We start from the raw sequence: 20,295 nt of genomic DNA, 5'->3' as shown, positions 1-20,295 counted from the left end.
AGTGTAACAGGTTTATAAATCATATAGAAATGACTTAATATCACTAAAAATTGCATAAAGAAGCTACTGACAAAATTAGGGACATTTACAAACAAATATGTCTTTACCAATATGTATGTTTTGGGCAATATGAAGGTTTGAGAAATAGGATTTGTACTGAGACAAGAGCCAAATTCCATCTAAAAAAATTAAGGAAAAGAAGGAAATGAGAACATCCTGTCTTCTTCCAATTACTACAATTTACATTCATGAGACTGATAAAAGTCTGTAAGCAGGAATTATTAGTCGATTTTCAGTATCTAAAAATATTTTATTAAATAACTGTTAAATATTATTTTTACAAAGCAAATTGCATAGAAAAATGTAAAAATGTTTGTGTTCCCAAAACTTTCTACGCCTTTTGTCCATCATCTTCTTGTCAGCTGCTCTCTCTTTAAAGAGTTGGTACAAAGGGATAGAGAAGAGATGTCACCAGTTTTATGTCTCATCAGGCAGGAAGGGCACAACACCTTGCAGAAATTTAGCATGTCTCCAGGTAACGGTTGCTACACAGAGTTTGCTTCAAGCTTGGCTCACCTGTCTGGCAGCCATCAGTTTCAGGGAGGAGAATCTCACATTGCTCAGTAAGAGTTAAGAAGCTGAACGAGATTTTCAAGACATTTCAAGTAATAGGCATTTAGAGGGGTTTCTTCTGAGTTTGAGAAAGCTGAGAGAGAAAAATAAGAGTATGGAAGAATAAGTTTACTAAATTTCATGTTGCACTTAAGAACAGAATTCATACTTACTTTTTATTTGTAATTTAATCAAAAAGTATAAACAAAAAACAATACATCTCCATAATGGCAGCTGTTACCTACAACCCCAAAAGAATGCCTTGCTCTTTTCATGTATTAAACCATCTCTCCTAATGCATAAATTCTAACATAACTCAATTATTCACAACCTCTAGAAACTCATGGTCACAGTGAGAAACAAACCAAAAAATCCACAAACCACTTATAAAGAATCAGACCAGGAAAGCACAAACTAATAACCAACAGACTTAGTACAGTTCAAGAAAGACACAATACAGTGCCTTAGCATAAAAAATGTTCAAAGAATAATGCTCATTGAAAACCGGTTTCACTTAAAATGAAAAACGAACTGTCAAAGAAAACCCTGCCTTGTATCACAATCACATCACAGGGCTGAGAGGATAGAGGGGCAATGGGATCTATTCTCGGAGGACTATAATTCAACTCCCTGATGTTAGATCAAAGTTTTCTGTTCAAGGTCAATTCTAATTGGGCCCAGTTCTTATCACCTCAGAACACATTATAGCACGGTGGTATAGCCACTGGCAAAGGAAGTTTAGTGAAAGAAAAGGAAAATGAATTGGAGAAAGATCAAAGACATGTTTTAAGAAATTGTATCTCAAGCCTTCATCTATCAAAACAATTTATTATTAAATAGATGACATAATGAAAAGCATGGACCGGTATCAGTACATTTTATAATGCTTCGATAAAAATGCTCCTCAAACATCAGCGTAGAAAACTGTCATCTTGCTGTGAACTATCCAAACAATTCATTAATCAGAGAATTCACTTAACAGCTTCCAAGTTGAACTATAATCTCTTTCATAATAAAACTTACTTTTCTTTGCTAAGGAATATGCTTCATCCACTCTTCTTTTTATGGATGGGTTTTTCAAAGTCATTTTTGCCTGCAGGTAACATAAAACAATCCATTAATTAGATTTATTCCCATATGCTAAGGCTCAGGATACTACGATACTAATGCTGCCACTGCTGACCACAGCACTAAGCACAACATTTATAAAGTACAATAATGGAGCCTGGGAACTATCTATGAGTGCACCCCACTGAACTGTCGCCGACATCCTTCCCTCTCCAACTCATTTCTTTCTCTGCCCTTCCCTTTAACCCTTCTCCCCAAACTCAAGCCTTAAAGGAAGACTCAGTCTTGGTTTCAATATTTAATATTCTCTCAAACCCCCAATTTCAGATGAATTATATCAAACGTACAATTGGTTAATAAATATTCACTAAGTGGCTGCAAAGTGTCAAATCCTGTGCTAAGCCCTAGGGATACGAGGTGAAAGTGACAGCACTGACTCTTTCCTCGTGTGCACTGTCGCCAGCTAGCAGAGAGAATAAGCCGCACAGACAAGGGACAAAATGCCGAGAGTATTTGGCATTTTTTTCGGCATTCAGGGATGGTGTCTATCCTAATAGTGTCTAACATTTGGGTCACTATTTAATTGCTAGGTACACAAGGGCATTTCTCTCAGGAATGAGGTGTCTGCAAAGAAAGAAAAGCCTAAAGGTCAGAGAGAGCAAGTGCACGTCCGCACCTGTCAATCGTCCCCTTGGGACTGGCCCTGGGCTGCAGCCTTACAAGAACCAAGGTTTCTCAAAACTCAGAAATGGCGCACACTAGAGAAAGAGGAATCACACAGCTGGATAAAACCTCACTATCTGGTTTTATTTCAGGATGCATTTTTCCTTAATACATCTTTTAGCAGAAACAATCTATACAAACATTAAACCAATGTCAAATCAATTTATATCAACAGGGAAAATTCGCCCAAAAGAGACACACTTCTGAAATGAGAGATCCTGTTAATTAAATGAAAAGTATTTCTACTGATGGCTCACTAATTGTATAAATGCATAAGGCAACAAGGTCTTTGAGTTCATGGTTTTTTTTGTTGTTGTTGTTGTTTTTCTCTTGCTGATACTCTTCTGTCGTCCCTGGCTACATTCTCAGAGGCTTGGTGTTTGCCCCCGGCTATAACAACTTTAAAAACTGACCTTTTGATAATTGTGAATCAGAGCCCAAAGTGCAGCTGCTCCAATCCTCTGAACGTTTTGATTCTCGCTTTCCAGACAGGCAGCTAGCACACTAATGACTTTTTCTAATAATAAACACATTAGAAAAAAAAGTTCAGTCCCAGATATTACAATGTATTCTGTTCTTGGGCTAATCAGATACTCCCTTCTCCCTATCAGAATACATACAAAGTTGGTATCAGTAGACTATGGCAAAAACAATCTTGTATAGCATGTGTGGGAGGACAACCTCAAAACAAATTATTTTCATGACAAGCATAGAATACTCAGGAAAGCTGTGGCAGTATAATTTTTTTGGCCCTAATTCAACAAAGGCACATTCATTTAAACAACGATAGTGCAGAAGTAAATAATTATACAAAGAGTTGTATAAATGAGCTGTTCAATTATAGCTCACATTTTGGTGTGCAGGCAAACAGATTTGTTCTTATGATAAATTATAAAGACTATTAAAAGAACATCAACTGCATGGGTTACTATATAAAACAGTAATCAAGAAATATGAAATTAGTTAAGCCCTTTAAAAAAGGAGTAAACATTTTAGAGAAATGTTTCTGTGTATGTATATACGTCAGAGGAAAAAGTGATTTAAAGGCATATTCAACACTCAAGGTACGTCCCCTTTTTGCAAAGCTAGCCAGAGTATGAAATCAAGACTTATAAATTACCTGCAGCAGCCTACTCATTTTAAGTGAAGATGCAGAGAAGTCCAGTCCTAAGGAAACTGTCAGGGTATTTCAGACCAACATATGAACCTATCTTATTACTTATTTTTATATACCATTAAATTGCATCAAATCATTTTTCCTCTAAAATGTATGTTTAAAAACATGTAGCATTCTGAAGGGTTGTTATTGGGAACTCTGAATAACCACTCTCCACTCTACTGTGGATGCATCTAAATAAACTGTAACCCAGTTGAGGGCAAAGTGTGTGTCTACTCACTGGTGAATATTCCAACCATCAGGCCAATTTATTTTAGGGGCTCAATTAATACTAGTTTATGAAAGATTCCATAATTAAAGCAACAAAAATGCTGTTTAGGTAATTCTACTTAGTTGTCAAAGAAATCTTAAGGAATTTTACATCTTTTATAGAGAAGAAAAAAAGCTGCTCCACAAAGTATCTTCTGTATAGTGAGGGACAAGTGTAGAAGGTACATATGGGTTCTGAACTTCCCTGCCAACTGGGCCCTACTCCTTACCACCTTCTCTGTATTTCCTAGCCTCCCTTGCTTTCCCTGTGCCATAACTAGTCCATACCAAGACTTATCTGATGAAATTCACTATGTGAAGTTATAGGTGGCACCTGGTACTCTTAGGGTACATCATGAAATGAGAGGGTAGTTTCCTTTGTATCCCTGAGTATCATCAAGTGATGTTTTTATATATATGAGAACATAAAACCCATATTCTAAGTAAGTTTATAATAACTCCTTCTACCAGTTACTATTTCTTAAGCATATTTAATAAAGTACATATACAGATCAATTAATGTGGTGTCCCCAATGATGCAACGAATTTAAAAAAAATACATTTCATTGTGAAATATAACATGCATACAAAAAAGGCACATTAAACATTTTTAAGTTTAAATTATAGGTATAAAATAAACACACCCCCCCCCCACATATATATAACCTCAAGAGAATGGGTAACAGTAAAATGTAACTAGTAAGTAGGAAATGATGAGTTTTAAATACTTATTACCTTTCTTCTTAATAGAATTGATTTAGTTACAAATTTAGGAATATCATATTGCTAGCCTGAAATCAGCTATCCTAAGAGTAATTTACACCATGAAAATCAACAAATGCTACAAACCAGAGCTGAATTAATGGTAAAGCTGAAAGAGGTTTGTTTTACGACTACATTTTGCATAAAGGTGAGAACTAGTTTTAACAGTATTAGATTTAACAAATTAGATTTAATGACAATAAATTTATTGGGAAAAAGAGCTGACGGGGATGTAATTTCATCTGTCAAATCATGATTGAACTGCAAATACAGACTGTCTAGAGATACAAGAGTTCAGCAAAGTTCTCCCATGTTTGGTACCTATATATTTATAGAATTTGTTTGGTTATTTTAAATCTTTCAATTTTTCACTTTCCTGTCTCCTGCAAACATTTCCAAGCTTGTCACTTACTTATCTAAATATGGTATATTAAATTTATCTTTAAATCTGTTTTTTATAATTCTAATATCTAAGCCTGGGCAGATAAGTTGATGTATTTCCCCCTGCTGGTTCTTACTCATGTTGCCATGTTTCCTTCCTGATGAGCTTGGTCACATTTAACAATACATTAATACTTTTGAAAAATCGTGAAGGTTCTCTGAGGCTTAGTATGCACTTGTCCTCTACCCATCAGGGGCAGCCTGGCTCTGCTAAGCACCCAGGGGCACTGTCAATCGAGGTTCTGCTCAAACCAAGGTCATAAGTCACTTGGGCCATACATCTCTGGGCTACAGTGCTGTGAGGGGCAGTAGGTGGTGCCCATTCCTCACATTTGTTTTTCTTTTCTTTATAATCACCTGAATAAGGGTTGGGGAACCAATATAATTTTGATTCATCCTTCTCCTAAGGCTAGTTCTTTGGAGTTCCCTATAAATACAGACAACATGGCCTATAAACTCCCCATCTTGGACACTCCTGACTGTTGTTTCCTGACTCCTCAGCATGTCTAAACAAAAGCCAAGTGTACAATGTTGGCAAATGTCCTTGAAACAAAAAATACATATTTCATATACATATTTTGTGTTTCTCTAGGCATGAACTTCCAGTCACAATTGGGCCTGGGAGTTTCCCACTATTTTCTCAGTTCTTTGTTTTTTTTTTTTTTAAAGGTGATTTCTGATATATTTATAGCATAAATAATATAAATAATAATATAAATAAATTTATATTTTTTAGCATATTTTTGTTGTTCTCAGAGAAGACCTTGCCTGACATTACATTACCAGGAATACTCTAGCTCTATTCCTAACAGTAAGGTCAAACCCCACAACCCACCCCATCTCTGACCATCAAAACCAGAGGTTTGGGCACTAATGATCAGTTTTGCAGTCTTACCTGGTAGATTTTAAACTAGCTGACTCTGCTAAGCCCTCCCTCTGGACCCCAAGTGAAAATGGGAGGGCAGTGCCTATGACGTGCTTCAAAGGTTCATACAAAAACTGCCCAGTTGCTGCCTCTTATCCTGCCTTGATGGCCCCTAATCGCATGTCTCTGGGGCTGAGAAAGCTCTTTTTTACCAAAAATTTGTCCAACTGCTTTAAGCTCAGGAAGAAGAGAGAGCACTGCTATTACAAAGAAACACTAAAAATAAATCCAGAGGGAAAACGTAGACTTTTCATTGCATTCCCTAAAGCCCATTCTTTCTCTAACTCTCTCAATAATAAAGTTGCAGTGAGTAGTCCTCAAAGAAAAAACTTCTTCTGAGAAAGATGAGTAACTAATAGGTGATAGCAGGTCTGGGAACAGATACCTCACATATGCTATCTCATTGCCCTATAAGGCAGGGCCTATCATTATCCTCACTCTACCCCATGGCAGCTGGCACAGCGTCAGTAGAGGAGCTATAGAAAAGCAGAGCTCAGATCCACTGTTCATTTTGCTAAGTTAAAAGCTGACTGAGCTTCTAAAATCTTTCCCAGTATTTCCAACAATTCCATAATTACCAGGAAAAGAGAATCACCACTGCATACATAGCAGGACATATGCAGAATCATTGTCACTCACTTAGAAAACTCCATGTGCCATAGAAAAACACCTCTAAGAAAAGATTAAGTAAAGAACATGAAAGGAAAACAGAATTAATCTATCTGCAGCATCTACCACATACCATAAGTGGTACTAGGCATTTCATGTGTGTTTATAAACTGATGTCTACCAAAACCAAGAAAGGAAGGGATTATTTTACAGACGAAGAAACTGGACCCGGGGAAGCTGTCTCAGGTGATACTGGAGTGAGCATCCAACACCAGGTGTATGGAGGTCTAGATCCCACCTCTTTTTTTTTTCCCTCCAAAAAAAAACAATGCAATGTAACCTTATAATAAAACTTGCTCCCTATAAAATTCACAGTCTCCTCACAGAAACGGCACATGGTTGCAAAAACAGAGCTTTCCATTTCTCTCCTTCTGCTTCAAAATTTTTCCGAATCCTCACCTCCATCTGTCCTATATCTCAGAGAATGACGTCTCTGTAAGGCTAATTTCACCATGTGGTCTTGGGTTCTGAATTCTCCTGCCTGCTTAGGAGCTCTCTCCCAGTCACCAAATACTCATGGGATGCTCACTAGTGATAGGCACAATTCCAGACGCTACAGATAAACATGAAGAAAAGAGATGAAAACCTCTTGACCTTGTAAGAGCTAATGTCCTAGTGTGCACAGACTCGGAATAAACAGATACATGCCAAAAACATACAGTATCTCAACTGGTGGTAACAATATGGAGAAAAATAAAACAGGCAGATGGATTGGTGAGTGAGAAGGAAGTAGAGGGGGCAGGAAGGGGATGTGGGGACTTTCATGCTGACAGGTTGGTCTGGAAAGGCTTCATTGACACAGCAGCTGCTCAGAGACCTAGAGGAGCAAGGGGAGAGAGACAGGAGAAGTCGGGGTGAGGCCACACAGCACCGCCGCCATGCTCCTCCTCCCTGCTACCTCCTGGATCCTGTGCAGCCACCAGGGGCAAGATCTGTGAACCCTGAGAAGGTTCCTGGTCCCTGGAGGGCTGGAGCCACATCTGGTTCATCTCTGAGGAGAGGATCCACCTAATTCATTCCAACAGCCTCTGCTTCCAACAGTGCCTTGAACACAGTGGTATTTAATAAATACCTGACAAATTATTTATAAAACAATTTTAGGTTTTTATCTGAATGGAATACTCTAGGAATGACCACATGTACAGGTGGATGTGTGTGTACGTGTGTGGTGTATACTGTGTGGTGTATACTCACCATTAGCCAGGATCTTGGGCTTATTGGCAGGACTGAAGCAAATATTATGAAAGATAAGAAGAGGTATATAAGGGCTGCTCTTATGCTTATATTTGCTCATCTCTGTAAGTAAGTCTAGACAGCCATCCAGCCTCAGGATCATTTGTTGCCCGTCTTCTCCAAATGATATATTCAGGAGTAACTTCAACCAAAGAATGGTCAGATTACTGAGATGTTTATTTCCTCCTTTTGGCAATGTTAGAGATAGAAAGTTCTGTAAGAAGTTACTCTGTGGGAAAATAGAGAGAATATTATTTTCTTCTTGAATCTTTTCATTATTTTCCTTGTCCCTTGGAGACCAATTAACTAGCATTCTGCTCTTCTTTTCTGCAACCTTAATTCATCCTTTCTCCTAACAACTACCCTCCAAATACTCCATCTATATTGTTTCCAGGTATAAGTGAAAAAGTTCAGAAGAACAAAATCATGCTCCAATTTTAATTCTTACTAATTCTTTCCTGATGATGGATAAAGTAACTACATATAGTCAACTCTTAATTATTTTTGGGTGGATAGTTCAGTTTGGGGATTATTTCAGGCCTCCTGAGTTTTCTCTTTCTGTCTGCCTTCTGGCAATTTTGCTCCTCATTAAAAGCTATCCTATGGGGAGGAAAAAGAAACAAAACCCAAATCAGTCTTGGATACCAGTTAACAACGCTAGTACGACTGAAAAGATCTGAATCTTTATAGCTACAAGCGTTCTTAAAAATAACACAATCTATGTGTACATCTTATATTCACTTTACCCGAGCTGCTTAACTTCGCAGATGACTTCTCGTGGCTACATGCCATTCTAGTACACTTACAGACGAATATCAAACATTTCAGTTAGATAGAAATGTGATCACTTAACTTTCATAACTGTCCAGATTCTCTCTCCTCTCTTTCCTACTTAGTAATCTATTATGGCCTATTTCCTGGGTTCCTTGCATCTAAATCAAGATGTTGGTTTGAATCTGTAAGGTAAATTTAACACTTTTATGTGAAACGACTCTAAGTCTAAAAATGAAATGATATGGAAGTGCTAACTCACAATCTTATACACCTGAAACTAATATTAACTTGTATATGTTAACTAACTGGAATTTAAATAAGAACTTAAAAAATAAAATACAAGAATGAAATGAGCTATAGAAATATTAGCAATATAACCCAAGCAACAAGCAAACTATAAAACTACATGCTCAGTTTGCACTGTCCTTGCCATTACTAACATCTACTTCTCATCGTTCCGTCCAAATTAATGCTTTCTAGCTTTGTCCCGTGCCTCTCCCACTCAGCTAGATCCTGCCATGATACTGGAGATTTGGGCTGACGCTAGTGATAAAATACATGGCAGTGCCTTCAATTATAAATAAGCTATGGGCATTCCTTCTTTTTGCTGGAGCTAAAGATGTTTGTAGATGATTTCCTATACTGGACATGGTAGAGAGAAACAAGACCTTTGTACTGGCTACAGTTTCTAATGCTCAGGGATGAGTAATGGAGAGGTCCAACTGTAGTGACCAGGGCTCATTAGGACAAAGCAGCAGGGGAAGCTCAGGGGTTGCCTAATTAGAGCAGAGTAAAAACAACTTGACTGAGCTAGCTGTACCTGAAACAGAGTCCAGTGAAATATACATCAAAATATGCATGAACACACAGTACCAGAACCACAGACTGAGAGTGGAAGACACCTTCAAGATTATGTTGTTCAACCTGGGAAATTTACAAATGAAGCTTAAGGAGAGAAGGCCTCCAGCTCAAAGTCACATGCCAGACCTGGGATTAGCACTCATCTGGGAGTTCCCATTCTACTTCACCCATGTGCTCTACAGGGAAGGGGCAGGAAGCACTACCCCCAGTCTGTGCTCTCACACACCTCCAAGGACGGTTCAGTAGAACTTCAGAACTCCAATCCTATGCCAGTAAATAAACAGCCAATTCTGCTGGGAGTAATGGACCTCTGATTTGCACCTTTTGCCAATGTATACAGTGTGAGTACTCCCACCATGGTTGATTTCAAGGTGGCACCGTGATGTCAACTAGGTCACAAAATTCCTAAAAATCAGCAATGACACTCATAGCTAGCCTGACTTAGCTCCAACACACCACTGAAAAGACTGTTTCTTACCTAGAGACTGCAATCGATGTGGGGTTTTGTAGGGTGGGTGGGAAGCTGACACAATAGAGGAAAAGGAGACTGAATTCTTATGAATACTGTCAACTTTCATAATTTGTCTTGGCCTCCATATAAGAGAAACAGAAACACTCAAAGTACTAGGTACTAGTAAACAACAGATAATGCGATCATATTTACATCTTAAAGGATCTTCCAAATTATGGATTATGTTCATACATATCTAAATATAATCTCACTGAACATGTGTATTAGAATTTAACTCATTCAATCCTTTGTAAACTACCCTAGATTAAAATCAGTGATAGGAAGTCAAGTTTTGGCACTGGAGTTCCAGAGGACTGATAACATTGCCTCTTACGTCATAAAGAAGTTACGTCTCAGGGCACCCGGGCAGCTCAGTGGGTTAAGCATCTGACTTTGGCTCAGGTCATGATCCCAGGATTCTGGGATCCAGCCCCAGTCAGGCTCCCTGCTCAGCAGGGAGTCTGTTTTTCCTTCTTCCTCTGCCCGCCCCCCACTGTCTCAAATAAATAAATAAAATCTTAAAAAAAAAAAAACAAAAAAGAAGAAGAAGTTAGGCCTAAGTGGGGAGAGGCAGCTGTGATTTCACACACCGTTTTGACAATGCAAATTGAATGGAAATGGTTACTGTTCAATTTGGTCTACATAAAGACTAATACATTACTTTTATGATCTCAAATAAATGTAAGACAGCTGTCTTTCTAAATCCCTCATTTTTGAGGAAGATAAAATATAATCCAAAAGCTAAGAAGATAAACGAAAAGGAAATGGAATGATCATTCTCTAGCTTGTCACTTTTCATGTGTTATCTATCAACTGGCTTTAAACAAAGTGAACTTCTTAATCCTTTTACAATCTTTTAAAATACAATGCCTTGAAATCATAATAATTTAATTTTTAGAAATTAAGTTCTAGATTTTTTACACATGTTCTCCATTAGAAGTATTATTTTACTTTTTTTTTTTTTTTTTTCAAGCTATAAAGGTGACTCCTGGGTGGCTCAGTGGGTTAAGAGTCTGACTCTTGATTTTGGCTCATGGCATGATCTCAGGGTCCTGAGATGCAGCCCAGCATCAGGCTCTGCACTCAGCACGGAGTCTGCTTGAGAGTCTCTTGCTCTCCTGCCCCTCCTCTAATTCTCACACCCACTGTCTAAGATAAATAAATAAATCTTAAAAAAAAAAAGTTATGAAGGAGAGATTAAGTACTCACTTTCTGAATTACTCCTTTACAGTCATGAGATAAGGCCAGGTTTGAAAGAAACATAAAAACCATCTGCTGAACTGCAGTGTTCTCAAGAGGCATCTGGGAAGCCAACTTCAGGATACACCCCATCAGAGAGGTGCTGGGGGCTCCTCTATACGCAGCTTGAGCTGGATATTGTCCGTAACTTGACCAACAAAGAGAACTGCAACCTTAAAAAACAAAACAAGCAAACAAACAAAAAACCAGCCTTTCACAATGTCTTCTTAGTTTCATTATTTAGTTAAAAAAAAAAAATGAAAAACAAAATCTAAGCCATGAAGCATATCTGTCCATCAATGACTTATCCACTACCTATGAACTGCAAATCAGCACTAAAGGCTAGTGCTGAAGTCTCATTTAGTTTCATGGATCTGCCATCTTCACCAAGGGTCTAATGATCTCAATAGGGCATTTTAAAATGCTAAGTTTATTTTTTTAAAGACTAGAATATGCATAAGAAGTTTTTAAATAGTTCCTTAAAAAGACATCTAAATAAAGACTTGTGTAGAAGAACAGAATTTTGGAAATGGGAGGTAACTTGATCTAATGCCTTCATTTTATGGAAGGGGAAAAAAAAGAGGGATGAAATGATCCCAGGGTGTGGGCCCAGAACAAATGGTACCAGCCAAGTACTCTAAATAAAGGCATAGAACTCAGAAAAGCCAGCAACTTGCTCAGAGTGACACAGCTCATAAGCAGCAAGAACCAGCAGTGGCGTAAATTGGTTTTCCAGCATTCAGTGTTTTCTCAGTAAATTAAACAACCATATGGGATTTATCATGGGAGTAAAATAATCATAGAAGAATTAGAAATTCATTTTACTGTATTGTAACATAAATCTAAAATATAATTAACTTGTGAAAGTCCATGTGAGGAGGCCAGCCTAAGTATAACTAGATCAGAATCAAATACATTCTGTAAAATAAAGTCACAGAAGGCAAGGAAACACAAATAAATATAGTGATCTTTCCTGTATTCATACTATATACAGTGTCCAAATAGCAAGGTTTCTATCAAATCTACTAAATGGTGCAGTTTTGCTTGAAAACAAACCAGGTAGGAAAATAAAGTTTCTTCCTCGATTTAGTTACCTAACCACAATCTCAGACTTACATCAATTTGAAGTATAAGAGTAACACAGACTACAGCTTCAAGAGATTTAAAATATGTTTCTTTTGCTCAATGTTTAGCAGCTGATTTTGTCCCTCCTGACTTCCCTAACCCTAAGCTAAGGAGTGAAGGATGGGACAGAAGCATAGAGCACAGATGCAGCACTGGACAGACAGCTCTACTGCACTGATCATGCCGTCAGGAGGTGGTGAGCCGGAGGATGCAGCCAGAGGAGACCATCCAAACAGAAGAACAAGACAGTTAGTGACAGAATGGAGACAAGGAAATTCTGTGCTGTGGTGTATACTCCATACACCACAGTGAAAGTGCAGGAGTTCAGAACCTGAAGGTCTGCCTACACCATCAGTTTCTGCTGGTGAGACAACCAGGGTGGACTCCAGGAATGGACAGACCAGAGCTGGGGTGGAGGCCCATGTCTATTGCGGAATCGATCGGTGCCTATCATGGTAATGACTAGAAGGACTCTGAATTGTTTTGAGTTCCAGTCCTTTCTCTGCATATCATTCAAAATTTGGAGAACCCAGTTGCTGAGCTGCTGAATGGTGGCTAGAAGTAAGAACGCACACTTGCTGACAAGATCTTATATGTATAACTCAGTTTTTAAGGGGAAGTGAATACTGTCAGCAATTCTATTTTACCTCCAAGGTGGACACGCTTTCCCTCAGTTCAAACAGCTACTTCACACACCTCCTCTTCTCTTCTCAAATCACCTCCACCCTCGCCTTTGCTCACTCTTAGCTGCTGGCCTCTAACAATGTGTGTGGCCCTTAGTGGCTTCTCAATAAAACCGCTGTTAAAGGAATGGAAAGAGGTGTCCCAATGACATCAGTTATCACAAGGTAGACTGTATCCAGAGCTACCTTTTATCATGCCAGCTCTTACTCTAGAATCTATAAAAGTTTTAACCTTTAAGGTCTTATATCATAAGGTTTTTAAGGTCTTATATCATAATTTTTACTCTCTCAATTTTCCTATTAAATTTTCCTATTGCCATATAAGCAGGCAAGTTTCTCCCTCTCTATTCCCTGAGCTAATGACTCTTCCTATCTCAACAAACACATGCTGAAGTATCTTATAATACCTTTGAGAAAGCTTCGCTCTAACCAACATACACTCCAAAGTAGAAGAAATGATTCAAAATATATATTTGATTTTCCAGTCCACTTTAAACAACATTATATAAAATTAGTATTTTAGTGATATTACTGAAAGGCAGTGCTGGGGATCTATTTACCATTTGGAAAATTTGCAGTATAGACACAAAGTAGCTGCAGAGCAATTTGCATCAATGAATCATCCATCAAAAGCCAAGGCCAGAGAGAGTGCAAGACAGGAACAAGATGAGATTCAAGAGCCGCTTCCTGTTGTGAAAAGGAAATATGGACAGTATTAGTCTGAATATATGAAAATATAAAATTAAAATCAAGTAAAAAAAAACAAATCAAGTTACCAACATAAGGAGACAGAAACTGAATTCATCTTTGTTCTGATTAGTACAAGCTGGCATTACAATTTCTGCAGACAGATTCAGCACCTTGCCCAGGACTGCTGGGACCATGAGTCCAGCCAGTCTCAGGAAGTCCCTTCAACACTCACATGGCCACAGTATACAACTTAGGTAAGAAATGCTACAAAAACAGCTTCTGAACATGGAAATTAAGCAAGACAGTGATATCTCACTATACTGAATAAATTCTTATAAATACTCCAGTATGGTTAAGAAATGGGATTTTCTGGTTAAGTAAACATACTGAACAGTTTCAAGTTTGCCCTCCACCTTCTCTCTTCTCTGTGTGTATATGTGTGTGTGTGTCTGGTAAGTGTGGACAGATCAGAAGTAGATTACGGTTTGTAAATAATTTGAATATAGTAAAATTTATTTAGAATAATATATTAAACCAATAAATTCTTAAGTAATTCATAGTCTTTATTACAAAGACTATGTATTTATACATACTAACTGTTTTCAGTAAATGAAGCAATTGTTTAAGTGAACAGGAATTACTAGGTAACTTATAGACCTATATGCACACACATGGGTATTTATATAAATACACGCATCCTATACAATTTTACGCAGCATCAATGGCAGAAGACAGTGAGATGTTATTCCTAGTGTTCAACCCTCTCCATTATCTTTGACATCATTCCCAATGTTATTCATCCCACTTTCCATAAGCCTGGAAGAGAGCCCTATGATTACTGAGAAAACAGAAACAAGTAGGTCTAAGCTCTTTCTCTACTCTGCAGTTCTGTTCACCTAGTTTATCTGTGTCTCCAACCACTCATTGTTCCTGCCCAGAAAAAGGAATAGGTGTTCCTCTTTTGTTGGAGGTCAGGAAGTCCAACTGTGTTCTGAAACACAGCCTACCCCCTCCTCAGGGAGCTTCATCCATCAATTAGTTCTGTTCTTCCGGTCTCTTTAACAGCAAATCCCCAAGTTGCTCACTTCTACTTATGTTCAAGCAGTTTATAAGTGAGGAGAAACAAACATACAGACTAACTTCTTATAATGCTATATGTCCTAAATTATCAATGCTGCTTTTCATGATCAATCTTCTAGAAAGAGTACTCTTACTACCATCACATCCCATCTCTTCTTGAATCTTCAACTCACTTCAATGTATTTTCTGTCCTAATGGTGCTAACAAGACCACCATGGCACCTGTTAAAGGTCTGCTTTTTCTTTATTTCCACATACCATCTGGACCCCAGGATATCTTCAAATCCTTTCCGGCACTCCTTTCCCAGCTAGAATCTGCCTTCTCTTATAGTTTCCACAGATATTTTCATATACAGCCTTTTGGGGAATTTCAACAGTTTACACTGGTAATTCCTAATATCCTCAAACTGTATCACCACTCAGAACCCCGGAGCCCTGTAATCTACTGACTACCAGCCATCTTCCCCTCGGGATGTCCCAAAGACCCTTCACATTAACGTGTGTAAACCTAAACATTACGCTCTCTCAAGCCTACACTCTGCTCTATCATGTGCACCTGCATTAAAGTAGAGCCTGGAAATCATTCTACATTTCTCTTTTCTCCTCAGTATCTCCCTATCCTCCTTCGCTTCTCCACCTGCCCCAGCTGCGGTCTCATCATCTCCCACCTATCCTTTACCTCTAACCTTGCCCAATTCTATTTACCTCACAGCTATCACCATCTTCCCAGTATGGAAACTCTTTAATGTCCCACGTGTATGCTGGTGTAAGGGAGGCATGCATGACTTGCTGAATTACCATAAGAGTACCAAATGATTAGTACTGGGAGCATCTGATACTCCACAGGTAAGTTGGAACAGGAAAAGAAATTAAGAATCTTTACCCCATAGGACTGTATTTATACTCAAGAGTAATCTAAGTACTCTTCAAATTTATTCCTTATTAAACAACTTGGAAATGTAAAAATGCTTTGCCTTAGTGAGAAATTACACTTTCATAGATCGCTAATGTGACACAAATGTGAACACTGTATTTATAACCAGTACTAGCTAGCATCTCATAAATCTCTATGAGCAGATCCTACCTGGAAAGTGTTCCAGGGTATTCCCAGTGTAAGGTGTCATGGATTAATATCAACTGCATCCAGTCACAAGCACACTATGTAGCATAAGGGATCACAAATTTAGTAAATGACACCTCCATTTTGAGTAAAAACTTCATACATTGGGAATTTTAGTAAAATTGATAAACATTTAATTCCCATCAAATTGTTTTGAAATGTAAATTGCTAGTAACACATCATGAACAAATTAACACAGCCTAAGGAGTATGTTCAAAATGTTCATTTTCTAGAAATGTTTTTTCCAATTTCATCACAAGTAAAAGCAAAAAAAAACTTTTTTAAAAAGGAAGCTCCTATAATTTATCTTTCTCTTATTCATTTTCCACAGTATTTCTGTGTGAAAGCTAGTGCTTCAAAAGTGTTGTATCACCATGACAAAGCAAATCAAAGAGCTCAAGACACTGTATCTTATATAACAGTTACTAACACAGTATTTTAAATAACAGCATCAATGGGGCGCCTGGTGGCTGAGTCAGTTGAACAGCCAGCTCTTGATTTTGGCTCAGGTCATGATCTCAGGGTTCTGGGATAGCACCCTATGTCGGGCTCCCTGCTCAGCAGGGAGTCTGCTTGAGATTCTTTCCCTATGCCCTTCCCCCTGCTCACGTACGTACGTTCTCCCTCTCTCCCAGAATGAATAAATAAATCTTTTTAAAAATTATAAGTAAATGAATGAATGAATGACAGCATCAATGCTCACAGACACAACAAAACACCTCAGTACTTCCCAGGCAAAGGGGCGGAGTCAAGGGGCAGAATAAGCCGGCACAGCAAGAGGTGAAAAGCCTCCCAAGGTGAACAGGACCATGCTCAGTGACAGCAGTAAGCATTTTCTACCCAAACAGGAGACACTCTTTTTTCCTTATGGATACACTTATTTCCTAGACGCTGCTTGACAACGGACTTTGAAAGAACTCTGCTTTATAAGATGTACCACTTAACTCCATCTTAGTAAAAAACACAACTAAAATGTGTAACCATAGAGAAAGAAGCTCAAGTTTGCTTTAGCTGCCTGAAGTTTCAGGGATAAAGTTAAAATGCTGATATAAACAAGAAATGCCATCAATGTTAAAGAATAACAAGATGCATCCATTTCTATGAATTAACAATGACTTTACGGACCAATCAGCTATGCATCAAAAAAAATCTGAAGAGTTTTTCATGCTTCCTTCTATATTATCTCATATAAAAATTACTGTTTTGTTTTTTTTTTAAAGATTTCATTTATTTATTCATGAGAGACACACAGAGAGAGAGGCAGAGACACAGGCAGAGGGAGAAGCAGGCTCCATGCAGAGAGCCCGATGTGGGACTTGATCCAGCGACTCCAGGATCATGCCCTGGGTCAAAGGCAGGTTGCCAAACCGCTGAGCCATCCAGGGATCCCCTAAAAATTAGTTTAATGCCAGCATTACTATCAAAATTTTGAAGCATCGTTTTACTTACTTTACACTCTTCATTTTGATAAAGACAGTTTCTTAGAAGCTGCATGGCAATGCTTAACTCTTTAATAAAACCATCCTCCTGTTTAAACAAAAAGCAGTTTAAAAATCTGAACACAATGGCATATTCAACTTTAAAAAAAAAAGATTTTATTTATTTATTCATGAGAGACACACAATGAGAGAGGCAGAGACACAGGCTGAGGGAGAAGCAGGGTCCACACAGGGGGCCCGACGCGGGACTCGATCCTGGGTCTCCAGGACCACATCCTGGGCCAAAGGCAGTGCTAAATTGCCGAGCCACCAGGGCTGCCCATATTCAACTTTTTATATAAAGTAATTCCTTCTCCTTTGAGTCACATTACAATGCAGGTATGCTCTCGTGGCACCTGACCACCATAACTCTGAGGGGACTGACAAGCTAATGATCTCTAAAAGATGACCATATCTCAAGAAGCACATCCGCTACGAAAAAGCTATTTCTGTTCTATCAAGCATGGAGGAACTGAGATATATAATAGGCTCCATGTTTCATCTCAATAAAGTGAAGCAGGTACTGACTGGTTTTCAATCATATCAGGTGTTGGCTGACTTTCTCAATGATGAAGTAAAGAACCTTTGCCTAGAGAAGAAAAGGAAAAAGAAGAAAAGAAACTAACAAACATGTAACCCCCTGCATCAAGAAAATTATTAAATAAGATGTTTTCTTGGTTTCTTATAAAACACAACAAAAGTTATTACATAGGTCACTGCTATAATGGCCTTAGCTATATACATATTTACGTATATTTATAAGTTTATATACATATGCATTCATCTTCTCAATAAGCCTGTATGGCAGACTATTTTTTTAAACATTATTATCATCAGTACTATATAAAAATGGTGTTATCTTGAGCTTACATAAGCATGCATTTTGAACATGAGTCCAGTAAACTCAATGCTAGAAAGAGACATTCAAAAGTCATAGAAGGAATAAACAGAGATTAGGAATACCAGCTCTACAACCACCCAGATACAGAGCAACTACTGGCTTTATCAGTTCCTAGCTGTATGACTGTGTTGGCCTGCGTGTTCATGAGATAACAAATATGACATACTTAGAACAGTTCCTTGGCACATAGAAAAGCTTAGTATGTTATATCTCATTCCTAGTGCACCCATGCTTGCTTTGAGAAAATATCTTCTTTTGTAGTATAAACAATTTATCTGGTGAAATATACACACTCCAAAATGTTTACAGTAACAAAAACATGTAATACGTAAACCTCATTTTAAGATCTTTAAATGAAACTTAAGTCATATATACACACACAAGCCCAAGCCCAAAGCTGCTAATGTAGAAATCCTATTAATTTATCTAACTATATCTCCCTTCTAAATCAGATACACATTTCTACCAAATATGATGTCATGTATAAGCACAGGAAACTGGAGTGATGGTCTCCATGTCACTCCTTCATCCATCCAGATATCTGGAATTCACAGTTACCTGTTTCTTTAGGGTTGCTTTCCCAGGCCTAAGAGAATCTAGGTTCAGCTGGGCATTAATGTGCTTCATCTGCTCCATGCAGCTGTCTATTAGATCAGCTGAAAGATAAAATCCAAAATAATCAAAAGGATATTCCATTCCCAAATAAGTTGAAACCATATATAACAAAGTCTCCAAAAAATAATGTGTGTATTTCTGACCAACTTCATTTTGCTATTTTCAGTGGGAGATTAACAGATCAGAGAAAAGAGAACTAAAATGTTTAACAATTTCAATGTTTTCAATTTAGTATGATACTCCCCAAATCTACTTTATGTTCTGAGGCATGCATAATATGCTTTAATAGCAAATCACAATTGAAATTACCAGACTTGATGTTGATGTTATTCTCTTTAACTCTTAGACCTGTGTTCCCCCAGTTACAGACAAGAAGTCACAACATTCTGGAAGGGAAATTTATGTGAAAATATAGGATCATCTAACACCGTTGTTACTACTATCAAGACTGTGTGGTTTTTTTTTTCAAGTATGCAATATGTGCTTGTGGTTACAAATATTTAAGTATTATGAAACTGAGTGATGTGATACTTTTTAAAGTTTTCCTAATAGGCGTACCTGGGTGGCTCAGTCAGTTAAGCATTCTACTCTTGATTTCGGCTCAGGTCATGATCTCAGGGTCCTAGGATCCAGCCCTGCGACAGGCTCCCTGCTCAGCATGGAAATCTGCTTCTCCCTCTACCTCTTCTCCTCCCCTCAGTCATGCGCTCCCTCTTTGTCTCTCAAATAAATAAGTAAAATCTTTTTAAAAAAAAAAAAGCTTCCCTAATATTTATATAGTCTCTAGATTAAGAATCATTACTCAAAAAGTAATCTACATATGTTATCTTTTTATTTTAAAAGTTATGCATATTTACTATGTTTCTGTATGAGAAAAACTTTTTAATCACTGAGATTATAAGTTCTTTACATTTTGATTCCAAAGAAAATTAAAATTAATAAGCAGTAAAATATATGACCTGACAATATGCCATAAAAGTTGATGTGTCACATGGTTACCTTTCAAAGCCTGTCTCTGTGCTCTTCTACTGACAGCCAGAAGTGACATCAGTGTATTTGCAGCAACTCTTTTCAGGACATCTTTGGAGGATTTTCCTTCATAGCACTGCAAAGAATATATATCAAACTGCCTTGAAGAAAAACTTAATCTGGAGCAAAACCGTTGTGAATAAAAGATGTAGTCTTTTTAAAAGGTATTGCTAGGTTTCAACTACTCCACTGAAATTCACTGGAACTTGATAAATCATTAAGATTTGAGATTGAGAATGCTCTGTGTGAAAAGGACTGTAGAAGAAATTTACAGTATGGAAAAGGCAACAATCATTCTCAAAGGCTCATCATGTAAAGCAAAAACTGTGCT

General features: G+C 37.8%; 1 protein-coding gene across 11 annotated transcripts in view; it reads right to left on the bottom strand.

Moving 5' to 3' along the window:
* Positions 1-289: 289 nt before the first annotated feature.
* RTTN (rotatin) overlaps positions 290-20,295 on the bottom strand; it is a 142,474-nt gene continuing 122,468 nt past the window's right edge. For 5 of the 11 annotated variants that reach the window (XM_025422037.3, XM_049111948.1, XM_049111949.1 and 2 more), the window contains 9 exons: positions 19,935-20,040; positions 18,879-18,976; positions 17,391-17,468; positions 13,613-13,739; positions 11,215-11,417; positions 7,821-8,088; positions 2,817-2,920; positions 1,636-1,705; positions 290-706 (listed from right to left, as the gene is read on the bottom strand). In XM_025422037.3, the coding sequence (XP_025277822.3) occupies positions 621-706; positions 1,636-1,705; positions 2,817-2,920; positions 7,821-8,088; positions 11,215-11,417; positions 13,613-13,739; positions 17,391-17,468; positions 18,879-18,976; positions 19,935-20,040 (1,140 nt within the window). In that variant the 3' untranslated portion in view covers positions 290-620. Of the gene's footprint in view, positions 707-1,635; positions 1,706-2,816; positions 2,921-7,820; positions 8,089-11,214; positions 11,418-13,016; positions 13,169-13,612; positions 13,740-15,905; positions 15,980-17,390; positions 17,469-18,878; positions 18,977-19,493; positions 19,677-19,934; positions 20,041-20,295 lie in introns of those variants that run through there. The other 6 variants (XR_007411725.1, XR_007411724.1, XR_007411723.1 and 3 more) reach the window with 6 other exon arrangements.

The sequence above is a fragment of the Canis lupus genome, chromosome 1 (assembly GCF_003254725.2).
Source record: "Canis lupus dingo isolate Sandy chromosome 1, ASM325472v2, whole genome shotgun sequence".
Classification (NCBI taxonomy): Eukaryota; Metazoa; Chordata; class Mammalia; order Carnivora; family Canidae; genus Canis; species Canis lupus.
Note: the sequence above shows the minus strand (reverse complement) of the source record. Positions and strands in the feature narration are given on the sequence as shown.